The 11,686-nt window shown below is 53.9% G+C and overlaps 1 protein-coding gene across 2 annotated transcripts in view; it reads right to left on the reverse strand.

Moving 5' to 3' along the window:
- Positions 1–8,588: 8,588 nt before the first annotated feature.
- Positions 8,589–11,686, reverse strand: part of GTF3C1 (general transcription factor IIIC, polypeptide 1, alpha 220kDa) — an 85,428-nt gene continuing 82,330 nt past the window's right edge. For both annotated transcript variants that reach the window (XM_011933459.1, XM_011933460.1), the window contains exons 35-37: positions 11,487–11,538; positions 10,239–10,431; positions 8,589–9,519 (exon numbers count right to left, since the gene is read on the reverse strand). In XM_011933459.1, coding sequence (XP_011788849.1) covers positions 9,307–9,519; positions 10,239–10,431; positions 11,487–11,538 — 458 coding nt within the window. In that variant the 3' untranslated portion in view covers positions 8,589–9,306. The remainder of the gene's footprint in view (positions 9,520–10,238; positions 10,432–11,486; positions 11,539–11,686) is intronic.

Genomic DNA, 11,686 nt, shown 5'->3' on the forward strand with positions numbered 1-11,686 from the left:
AAAAAAAAAAAAAAAAGAAAAGAAAAGAAAAAAGAAAAATGAATAGGAGTTGTTAGATGTACCAGCTATTTGGGGCAGAGGGAAGAGCCTGGACAAAGGCCTGGAGGTATGACCAAGGGTCAGGAGCAAGTGGGACGGGTGGTTCCTTGCCCTCCAAAGACCGGGCCAGAACTGCTGACAAGCCTCACTTAAGAGGAAGGGGGACCGATAGCAACATCACTTTCCCAGCTGCCGCATTCCTCACCTTGCAAGCTCTGAGGGGCAAAGTCATCCATTTGACAGATGAAATGAAGGCACACCTCAGGCTGGTCACCTGCCTGAGGTCACACACTGAATGAGTGGTCAGAGTTGGAACCAGAACTCTAGGCTCCTGATGCCATTTTCAGCTCTTTTTCACCTTGCCCTGCTGGAAAGTACCTAGATTGAGAGGTGAGGAAGGTTTAGCAGAACCCTGTGGGTGCCTGTTGCATCTGCCTCTGCAGCAGTTTGGAGACGTGGCCGACCCCAGATCTGCGAGTGGCTACGTGACCCAGGCCTGCCCAATAGGACGTTTCTTCCCCGTGGCAACAGTACAGTTTAAGGACAGACATACCCTAGTGGTCCATACTCTCTTTCTGCTTGGATTACTAAGCTGTAAGGAGGGTACTGGGAGGGGCAGCTAGAAACACACAAGAAAGCAGAGCTGAGAGATGGAGACATAGTCCCAGTAATAGCTCTTGAGATCCTGGATCCAGCCATGCCTGAAACCACGTTTCTCCTGGACTGTTTAGATACATTAGTATGGAAGTCTCTACGCTATTCACCAAATATTTCCAGCTTTTGGCCTTCTAGGCACATGGCAGGATTATACCTCCTGACCCTCTGTAGCCAGATGGGGCCATGTGACTGGCTGGGACTGGGCAGTTGTGAGCAGAAGCGGTAAGTCTCACTTCTGGGCAGAGCATTTTTCAGATGGCTGCCACGCCCCCTAGTGGGTTTTTCCTCACTGTCACAGAGACGGATGATGATGGTGACTGCTCCCTCTGCCCGGGCACCTGGGCCCTTGAGTGAGGAGATACAGACTGAAGTTTCAGTTCACCTGTGAGACGTGTATCGTGAGCAAGAAATCAATCCTTTGTTGTTCTACGATGGGGTTGTTACCACAGCATAATCCTGCCTACCCTAGCTGAATCAGTGAGCTGATAAATTTCCTTTTTATGCTTAAGCTGGTTTGAGGTGGGTTTCTGTCCCTTGCAGCAGAAAGTGTTCTAGCATTATTCTGATATTATCCCCACAGTAAGGACTCTGCTTCCAGTCTAAGGAAGGACCCTGTATTAGTCCTTGTGTCACTATAAAGAAATACCAGGCTGGGCTGGGATCACGCCTATAATCCCACCACTTTGGGAGGCTGAGGCAGGCGGATCCCTTGAGATCAGAAGTTCAAGACCAGCCTGGCCAACATGGCAAAACCCCGTCTCTACTAAAAATACAAAAAACTAGCCGGGTGAGATGGCGGGCGCCTGTAGTCCCAGCTACTCGGAAGGCTGAGGCAGGAGAATGGCGTAAAACCCGGGAGGCGGAGCTTGCAGTGAGCCAAGATCGCGCCACTGCACTCCAGCCTGGGCGACAGAGCTAGACTCCGTCTCCAAAAAAAAAAAAAAAGAAATACCAGGCTGGGCTGGGATCACGCCTATAATCCCACCACTTTGGGAGGCTGAGGCAGGCGGATCCCTTGAGGCCAGGAGTTCAAGACCAGCCTGGCCAACATGACAAAACCCTGTCTCTACTAAAAATACAAAAATTAATCCAGCATGGTGGCACATGCCTGTAATCCCAGCTACTCAGGAGGCTGAGACACGAGGATCGCTTGAATCTGGGAGGCAGAGGTTGCAGTGAGCTGAGATGGTGCCACTGCACTCCAACGTGAGTGACAGAGAGATCCTGTCTCAAAACGTAAAAATAAAAAAGAGAAATATCAGGGACTAGGTAATTTACAAAGAAGCTTAATTGGCTCACAGTTCTGCAGGCTGTGCAGGAAGCAAGGCACCAACATTTATTCTGGGTGAGGCCTCAGGCAGCTTCCAATCATAGCGGAAGGTGAAGGGGGGAGCCTGCGTGTCACCTGGCAAGATCTGGAGGAAGAGAGCAAAGTGGGAGGTCCCAGACTCTTTTAAACAACCAGATCGCCAGGCATGTGGCTCACGTGTGTAATCCCAGCACTTTGGGAGGCCAAGGTGGGCGGATCACCTGAGGTCAGGAGATCAAGACCAGCCTGAGCAATATGGTGAAACCCCATCTCTACTGAAAAAAAAATACAAAAATCAGCCAGGCTCGGTGGCGTGTGCCTGTAGTCCCAGCTGCTTGGGAGGCCGAGGCAGGAGAATTGCTTGAACCCAGGAGGCAGAGTTGCAGTGAGCCGAGTTCACACCACTAAACTCCAGCCCGGGCAACACAGCAAGACTTACCCGGATCTCCCATGAAGTGACTGAGTGAGAACTCACTCATCACCAAGGGGATGGTGCTAAGCTGTTCAGGAGGGGTCTCCCTCCATGATCCAATCACCTCCCCACAGGCCTCACCTCCAACATTGAGAATCACAGTTCAACATGAGATTTGGAGGGGACAAACAGCCAAACCATATCACCCCATTCAAAGGCCCCGGAAGACCAGGCACTAGCACCTTTCATGAATGACCTAGGGCAAGTCATTTGCTGTTACCGAGCCTCAGTTTTCTCTTTTATAAAGGAATAAGTCTCTCGGCTTGCTCTGTGAATGAAAAGACAGGGTGGAACAAGCCCTTACTAGATGTCAGTTGTCTTTGTTTTTTTTTTTGGTTCATTTGTTTTTGTGGTTTTTAGACAGTCTCACATTGTTACCCAGGCTGCAGTACAATAGCACAATGTTGGCTCGTTGAAAACTCTGCTTCCCAGGTTCAAGCAATTCTCCTGCTTCAGCCTCCTGAGTAGCTGGGATTACAGGCACCTGCCATCACACTCGGCTAATTTTTGTATTTTTAGTAGAGACGGGGGTTTCACCATGTTGGTAAGGCTGGTCTCGATCTCCTGACCTGAAGTGATCCACCCTCCTCAGCCTCCCAAGGTGCTGGGATTGCAGGCGTGAGCCACCACGCCCAGCCAGAGGGGGGTTGTCTTTCCATCATCACCTTGAGCTAAGCTCCAGGCCAGAGGAGAAGAGGGCTGTGGCCCCAGCCCTTCCCAATCTCCTTCCCAGAGAGTTCATAAATGCTTCCCTCCAGAGGCCTTGAAGCTTTCACTGCTCTCTGCTGGGATTCAAAGAACACATAACCCCAGTTCTCCATCCATCAACAGTTCCTGCGAGATCTCAGTCTGGGATGCTGTCTGGGGGTTCTAGATGCTTTAACGACGGAAGGAGACAGAGGGAAGTGAAGGCCCAGAAAAAGGCAGTGATTTGCCTGGAGTCCATCATGCCCTGCCCCATACCTGAGCTCCTTTTGGCCCCCCTGCTGGAGGTGAAAGCCCCTTCCTCCCTCCTATTTGGGGATGTTGTTTGCCTCGGTCCGGCTGCTGGCCCCATGGTATGGTACAGCCCTGCATAGCCTGCCCAGCCCCAGGTGCACCAGCAGAACCCAGGAAGGGGACTTCCGGTGGAAGACAGAGCAGTGAGCACATGCACTTCCCCTCCCGGGAGCCCATTCCACTGACAGTAAAGGAAGCAGGCACTTCCTTTAAACCCTCGACAGGGAAGAACAAGAAGAGGACTCATCTGCCGTCAGGAAACACCCACGCATTCATGCAAGATGAGAGGATGGAGTCAAGTCTGCTCGAACGTCACCTTCTTCACGTTGGGTTGGGCCCTTTATTCAAAGTGCAACACCGCACTGCCTGGTTTTGCTTTTTCCATCACACTTATTATATCCTCTCATACATCTGTGTTATTTATCCATCATATTTACTGTCTACCCTGCTAGAGCAGGGATCTAAGTCTCCGCTGGGTTTCAGAGCCTAGAATAGTGCCTGGTATAGAGCAGGTGTTCAAAAACATTGAATGAGTGAATGAATGAATGAATAAATCAATGGTAGAGCAGTGACTGGCAAAGCGGTATGCAGAGAGGAGGGAACCATCTGCCCCAGACCTAGAAAAGGCACGGAATGAGGTGTGCAGAGGAAACGGACCGCCTCCTGGGGAGTCTGTAATCAGAGCCAAGAGCCCCTTCCTTCATTGCTCAGACCATGGGGCAATCATAGGTCTTCCCCCTGTGTCTAAGGGTGACAAATGTGAAGGTTTTTCTTTCAAAAATCGATGGCCCCAGGCCAGGCGCAGTGGCTCATGTCTGTAATCCCAGCACTTTGGGAGGCCGAGGTGGGCGAATCACCAGAGGGCAGGAGTTCAAGACCTGCCTGGCCAACATGGCGAAACCCCATCTCTACTAAAAATACAACAATTAGCTGGGCATGGTGGTGGGTGCCTGTAATCCCAGCTACTCTGGAGGCTGAGGCAGGAGAATCACTTGAACCGAGGAGCCGGAGGTTGCAGTGAGCAGAGATTGCACCACTGCACTCCAGCCTGGGCAACAGAGTGAGACTCTGTCTCAAAGAAAAAAAAAATTGATGACCCCAGATAAGAAACCCTTTCATCCTACTCTTTAGGGAGTCTCCCAGCACAATGCTGGCTCCCCCACCACCTAAAACAAATCCCATCCCTGGAAGGCGGTGTGATGGGGAGGTCCCTGAGGCTGGCAGACTGGGAATAGCAGCAGATCCGCTTTCCAGCCTCCAGCCCTGTGGACATGATTTTACCTCCTGTGCCTCAGCTTCCTCATCTACGAAATGGGTATACTGATCAGGCAGACGTCTTAGGGCTGTTGTGGCGTGGAGTTAATGTGTGTCATGTGCCCAGAACAGTGTCTGGCATCTGGCAGGTGCTCAAGAAATCTTGTTGCTAGGATATCATCAATTGTATGGGTAAGTCATGCCCTGCCCCAGTCAGCTCTCACTGGCATCACCCTGGTGCCTGTATGGACCAAGAGCACCAGACATTTGGAAACCAAGACGAAGGAACGGGAAACAGAGATGCTTGGGCGGCTGCTGCCACCTGCTGGTAAGCACTGCAACCTGCAGATGTCGGCTGAAGGCAGTGCCGTCGCGCTCTGCTGTCCAGGGGAAAAGGGACACACGAGTGTATCTGCCTGGCGCTTATACAGGGGACCCTGGACAATCGTCACAGCAGCCCTCTGCGGCAGACAATATGGGCGATGAAGACGGGGTGAAGCGGTAGGAGTTTGTTTAATTCAACAAAGGTTGGCTTCTACCCTTTGGGTGGATGGACCTGCGTTGGGCAGTGGAGGTAAGGAGGGAGACTCCACACACGCACATACATGCACACTCACACACACAAATGCCCACACACACATACATACACAGCATGTATGTGCACAGATACACACATTCGCGACTTCAAAACGTTTGTGGAGCCCGGGCGCGGTGGCTCACATCACCAACATGGAGAAGCCCCGTCTCTACTGAAAATACAAAATTAGCCAGACGTGGTGGCACATGCCTGTAATCCCAGCGACTCGGAATCTGAGGCAGGAGAGTCGCTTGAACCCAGGAGGCGGAGGTTGCAGTGAGCCGAGATCACCCAGTTGCACTCCAGCCTGGGCGACAAGAGTGAAAACCTGTCTCAAACAAAAAGAAAAAAAAAAGTTGGTGGAAAATGGAATTCAAAGATTAAAAATAAGAGACAAACTTTCTTTCTCAACATAAGTTCCATCAAGGTCAAGACACTTTGGTGGGCAATGAGCAGCCACTCAGCCCCTCCCCGAAAAACTCAGGGTCCTGGGAATTTCACCGTGGCAATGCCATCTTTTTTACATTATTAACTGAAGAAAGGTGCCCTTTAAAGATTTTTTCTTTTTCTTTTAAGATTAGGAAACAAAAAGTCAAAGGAACCATATCAGGACTGTAAGGTGAGTGCCTCGTGATTTCCCATGGAAACGCTTGCAAAATTGCCCTTGTTTGATGAGGAGGGAGTAGGGGCATTGCTGTAGTGGAGAAAGACTCTCTGGTGAAGCTTTCCTGGGTGGTTTTCCGCTAAAGCTTTGGCTGCTTCCTCAAAACACTCCCATAATAGGTCATGCTGATGCAGTTGTGCCAGGGGGTTGCTGAGTTAGTCGTGCTGAGGGCGTGTTTTATGTCACGTAGCATCACAGGCCGGGGCTTCCCAGGGCGTGCACAGACAGATATGGATGGAAATGGGAAAAGGGAAAGTGGGAGGGGGCCTGAAGGGGAGGGGCCTTGAAGGAGAGGGGCCCAGAGGCTTTGCCCAGATTTGAAATGTTGTATTTAAGAGAATACATTCATGTATTTGCTTATCTAAGAAAAAGAGAAAAGAATTAAGAGTGAGAAGGGCAAGACTGTGGGGTACAGGGAAGCTGGGGACACAAAGCTGAGGTGTCCAGGCCTCGTGCGGGTGCCCATCTGGGCTTTGCGTTCCCTATCCTCTCTGCAGGAGACCCGGAGCCACTGCCTAGCACTGTTGTGGCAGCCGCAAAGGGGCCAGAGACCCATTTTTGCCCCTTTTGTTTGGTAGTTAGTACTTAATATTTCTTCCAAATTTGCATTCCTTCACAGCCTGGGCATACACATTTTAGTTTTCCACAGTTGCTATTACTCCCTAGTATTTAACCCAAGGCCCCTTTCCTCTCATTTATTACCTGCCTGGCCCCTGAAGGCATCTCAGCTCACAACTACTGGTCAATGCTGTGGTTTCTGGAGACTTCTGTGCAGAGAGCTGCCTTGGAAGGATGGATGGATGGGTGGATGGGCAGATGGGTGGGTGGATGGATGGATGGACAGATGAGTGGATGGATGGATGGATGGATGGATGGATGGATGGATGGATGGATGGACAGATGAGTGGATGGATGGGTAGGTGGGTAGATGGATGGGTGGATGGATGGACAGATGAGTGGATGGATGGATAGGTGGATGGATGGACAGATGAGTGGATGGATGGATAGGTGGGTAGATGGATGGGCGAATGGATGGATGGATGGATGGATGGGTAGGTGGGTAGATGGATGGATGGATGGATGGATGGACAGATGAGTGGATGGATGGATAGGTGGGTAGATGGATGGGTGGATGGATGGATGGATGGACAGATGAGTGGATGGATGGGTAGGTGGGTAGATGGATGGGCGAATGGATAGATGGACGGACAAATGAATGGATGGATGGGTAGTGGACAGTTGGGTGGATGGATGGGCAGATGGATGGATGGACAGATGAATGGATGGGTAGATAGGTAGGTAGATGGACAGATAGATGGGTGGGCAGATGAGGGGCTTCATGATGGGTAGGAGGGAGGGGAAGAAGGAACAGGTCATCCTTGGGCAGAATGACTGTGGGAATGTGGGCTGGTGTTCACAGAAGCCCCATCTCACCATCTGAGAGCCGTCCCCACCATCCCTGTCTCATCTTCCAACATACGCCCACTCTCTCCCTCATCTGGGAGGCACAGGCGAAGAAGGGAACCTGCTGAACCCGACTATGCACTTGCACCCGGTGCTCTTCAGCTCACCTTGCCTCCCTCGAGGGAGACACTCTTCCCCGTTTTCAGACAACAAAACGAAGGCTCTGAAATATGAATGCCAGGGTCGGTTTTTTAGAAACATTTACCGGATTCCCAAACCTTTCTTCCACCACACCACACATTCCCAAACACATTCCCATTTGTACAGCATTTTATTTATGAAGCAGACCACATCCACTATTCTACTTGATTGCCTCAAAAAATCCCATAGAACACTATTGTTTCTACACTTGAAACTTTAAAGAGAAAAAAAATGAACATTAAGACCTGACCAGGCTTGGCAGGGCAGGGACTCTCTCTCAGGACCCTGACTCCCAAGTCCCTGCCTTTGTCCCTCCTCACCCAGAAGTTTGTGGCCTAGAGTGTCCAGGGCGTCCCTCGTAGAGGGAGGATGGAGACAGGGTTGGAAGGTGGGTCAGGTCAGGGGTCCTAAGGGTACACGTTCCCCAGAGGGGGCACTTTTCTAGGTGAGAGAAGCTGCAGGTGGGTGTGAGACACAACTGGCCAGGGTGGGGCCCATCCCACCTAGAGGGAACGGCCTCTGCTCCACACTCCGACTGCCATAGGCAGGAAGCTAAGTCCATTGCTACTGGAACTTTCCATTTTAAGACATCTGAATTTTTTTTAAAAAATGTGAACTCTACATTTTAAAAATGTTGGCAACTAACTTAAAAATGTAACCATGTGAGCTCAAGAGAACTTGAAGGTGCCAGACCCATCTGCAGGCCCTGCCGACGGCAGCAGCTGTGCTGAGCCGAGCTGATCATGGGCCTGGCACTGGGCTGGGAGCTGCTCTGTGGGGGACGGGCCTGGGACCAGCTGAGAAGGCGGCGAGGGAATCGCCTGTGCCCCTCTCCATCCTGGAGGCCATGTCTCGCCGCTGGCTGAGGCCAGGCGGGGCTGCCGAGCTCAGGATCAGGGCCTTCCCTCTTCCTTTGGTTTCACTGGGAACAGCCATTCCAAGGTTGTTCTGCAGCCAAAGTAGGGAGTCCCTAGGGGAATCACTGATTCTTTAGGAAACACACAAAACAGAATGCATTTTACTTCCCTTTAATCAAAAAATAAATAAATACACTCCACAGGGACTTTTTTTTTTTAATGAGGAAAAAAGGTGAAAGAACAAAATAAAACAAACAAAACCCAAACCTACAGGGACTCTTCATTTCTGGCCCACAGGGAGTCACCAGCCAGGCCGAGGGACACGGACAGCCAGCCCAGCTGGGGCCTGCCAGGTGACTTGCAAGATCGGAAAGGGAGCTGCTCTGCTCTGGGTGGTTCAGTCCCAGCCAGGGGTTGGAATGTCCTGCCTGTCGAGGGGCCACAGTCCCTGTAGAGGCCCTGCGGCAGCAGCGCACACAGATCCCTATTCTGCAAGGCATATCCCACAAGGCCCTTCCTCTTGGTGGCACTTGGGCACTCAAGGAGCCAGGAGATCCAGTCTGGAATGTGAGGTGTGCACAGGCAGGGCGAACTCCGGAGACCCAGAGACAAGCACCAACTCCCGGTGTGATGAGGCCAGTTCCCAAGGGGCAGGCCCAGAAGAGCCTGGGGAGCAGGCAGGTGGGGGAGCCCCTCTTTCCAGAGTTCCAGGACAGTGGGAAACCTGTCGGGCTGTGACTCTGGCCAGAGCACCCGTCCCCTGCTGCAGGAGGCTCGGCAGACCCAAGGCCAGGGCACAGTGGGGTCTGCCGAGCATCAGGCAGAGTGGTGTGGCAGGTGGTGGCTGGGAGGGAGGGAACGCCCATAGGGGTCCTAGAGGTGGATCCACTTGTTCCAGTTGACCTCGTGGGGGAACACACGGCCCAGTCGGAGGGTACAGTCCAAGGTGGGCTCGTAGAAGGCCATGGGGCTCTCGTCCAGGCTGGAGGGCACCTCCACCTCCTCCACCACGGGTGTGGAGAAGAGCGAGACGGCCCTTGGCTTTCTCAGCCAGCGCTTCCGAATGCAGCCGAGGGACTCCAGGCCCTGCAGACACCAGACACACAGGTTACAGCGGCACTACCCTCGCCTGCTTGATTTATTCTTCAAGCATTTAGGGAATGCTTTCTCTGTACGAGGAAGCCACTTCCCAGAGCAGGGGGCACCTGAACTGGGCATGAGTCAAGTGGGGATGTACCAGGAGGGTTCAGGCAAAGGCCCTGGTGGGAGAGGCAGCGGCCTGAGTAGCATGTGTACAGCGCGGGCTGGAGCCACCATGCTGAATCTCATTTGTGGAGGAGAGGCCTGCAGCGGGGGCTGCATCCCGGCGTCCTGTGAGCCAAGACTGGCTTCCAGGTGGGGTTCCGTTTGGCTCGCGGGGAATGTGACACTGAACTTCAAGCTCCTAGCTGCCAGAGGAGCTGGAGGCCCCATACGCACTGGGCCAACGGAGCACAGGGCAACTGTCAGCCGAGCAGGAAGCAGCCGCACCAGGGGGCAGCTGCTTGACCCATGGGGCCCTGCGGGCTCGTGAGTTAGTGACCCCTGGCACAGAGAAAGCATCAGAGACAAGCACCAGGCACCCCCTCTTTCAGCCTGGCCAGCAGCATGGAGCTGAGAGGCAAGAGCCCAGGACAAGCTGGGGGAGGGGGTGCAGGCAAGCAGTATGGTGGTACCGCATGCTGCCTGGGGCCTGAACATCACGGCTGGGCCATTGAGAGCACCCAGCCGCCCCCAACCCTGCTGAGCCTGGGAAGGCCCCATACCTGGAGCAGCTCCAGCACGGCGACGGGCTGCAGGACCCCCTGGTAGTGGCGCAGCAGGCAGTTCTCGGGGATGCCAGGCCTGGTCATGATGTGGTACAGCATGGCCTCCATCATACCCTTGCATACGGGCAGGTTCAGGTGGCCATCCACGACACGCCATGGCCGGCCGATGAAGCAGACGCTCTCACAGTCCCTGCAGGGGGAGGGCTTGGCATCAGGGCTTGGCGGGGGCAGGAGGGCAGCTCGTTCAGACAGAACATTGAGGCTCAGGGGTGTCCTGGGCCTGGCCCAGGTCACAGGGCTGAGACCAGCTGCTACCTCTTGTTCTCTGCTCTCCAAACTCCCCGCTTCTCTCCTGTCTGGACAGAGGGGCCCTTGACCGCCAGCTGGGTGGAACCACGACGTGCGGTCCTGCTCAGATGCAGCTGTAACTGAGGCCTCAGTGGGCCCACCCACGTTGGCAGGAGAGGGCCAAGAGTTGAGACTCCTGGACTTGCCAGCTCTCCTAGCAGCCCAGGCAGCAGCTACCTCCAGGCTGTGGCGAAGCTCACAGGAGCATGACCCTGAAGCTCTGCTCCACACCATGTGCAGAGTTCCAAGAACGCTTTCCTTGAAACAGACGTTTCTGCTACTAAACCAGGGACTGAACAGCCACCCGGGGCCCAGGAGTGGGGCGGACCCAGAAGAGCTGGACACCTGGCTCTTATCGATACGGCGGGGCCTTGGAGGGGCACACCTGAGCTCCTGAAAGCCAGGACACAGGGCACTTGCGCCCTCCCAATCTGGGGTCAGCACACACACTCATGGGAGGCGCCCCCACCAGAGGGGCTTCTGTGGCCCCCTTGCTTCCTGTAACTCTGTGGCACAGTTGTCCCGGGGGCAGCTGGGCATTCAGGGCTTATCCCTCTGTGGCCCCGGCTCATCTGCAGGAGCGGGTGAGGTGCCTGTGGGCCGTGAGGAGCCAGTGAAGCGCAGCTGACGGCACCAGGCATGGTTCTCCGCCAGTGCCCTGGCCATTCTGGAAGCGCAGCCCTTGTTCCAGGCCGACCTGGGCACGGCTGGTGCTCAGCACGCCTGCTACTCGCCCACTGCGCCCCTCCAAGTACCCCTGCCGAGAACCACGGTGCTGGGCAGCCTGTCAGAGCTGGCACCTGGGGAAAGACCCTCAAAAACCCTCACACAAATCCTTACCCTCGGTCCCTGTCAAGAGCCCCAACCAAAGCCCTGGAGCCAGAACCCCACACCCACCTTTCCCGCGCTGCCTGGGAGATGCTGCTGGCTCCAAAACTCTCTGTGAACCCTGAGGGAAGAGGAAGAGAATGAGAGAGACTCGGAAAGTCAGGGAAGTCATCTCTGCCTCCCCGCCTTCAGCATGGCACCCGCATGAGCATGGCACCTTCAGCATGGCACCCGCATGAGCAGGGCACCTTCAGCATGGCACCCGCATG

The sequence above is a fragment of the Colobus angolensis genome, unplaced genomic scaffold, assembly GCF_000951035.1.
Source record: "Colobus angolensis palliatus isolate OR3802 unplaced genomic scaffold, Cang.pa_1.0 Scaffold128, whole genome shotgun sequence".
In the NCBI taxonomy this organism is placed as follows: Eukaryota; Metazoa; Chordata; class Mammalia; order Primates; family Cercopithecidae; genus Colobus; species Colobus angolensis.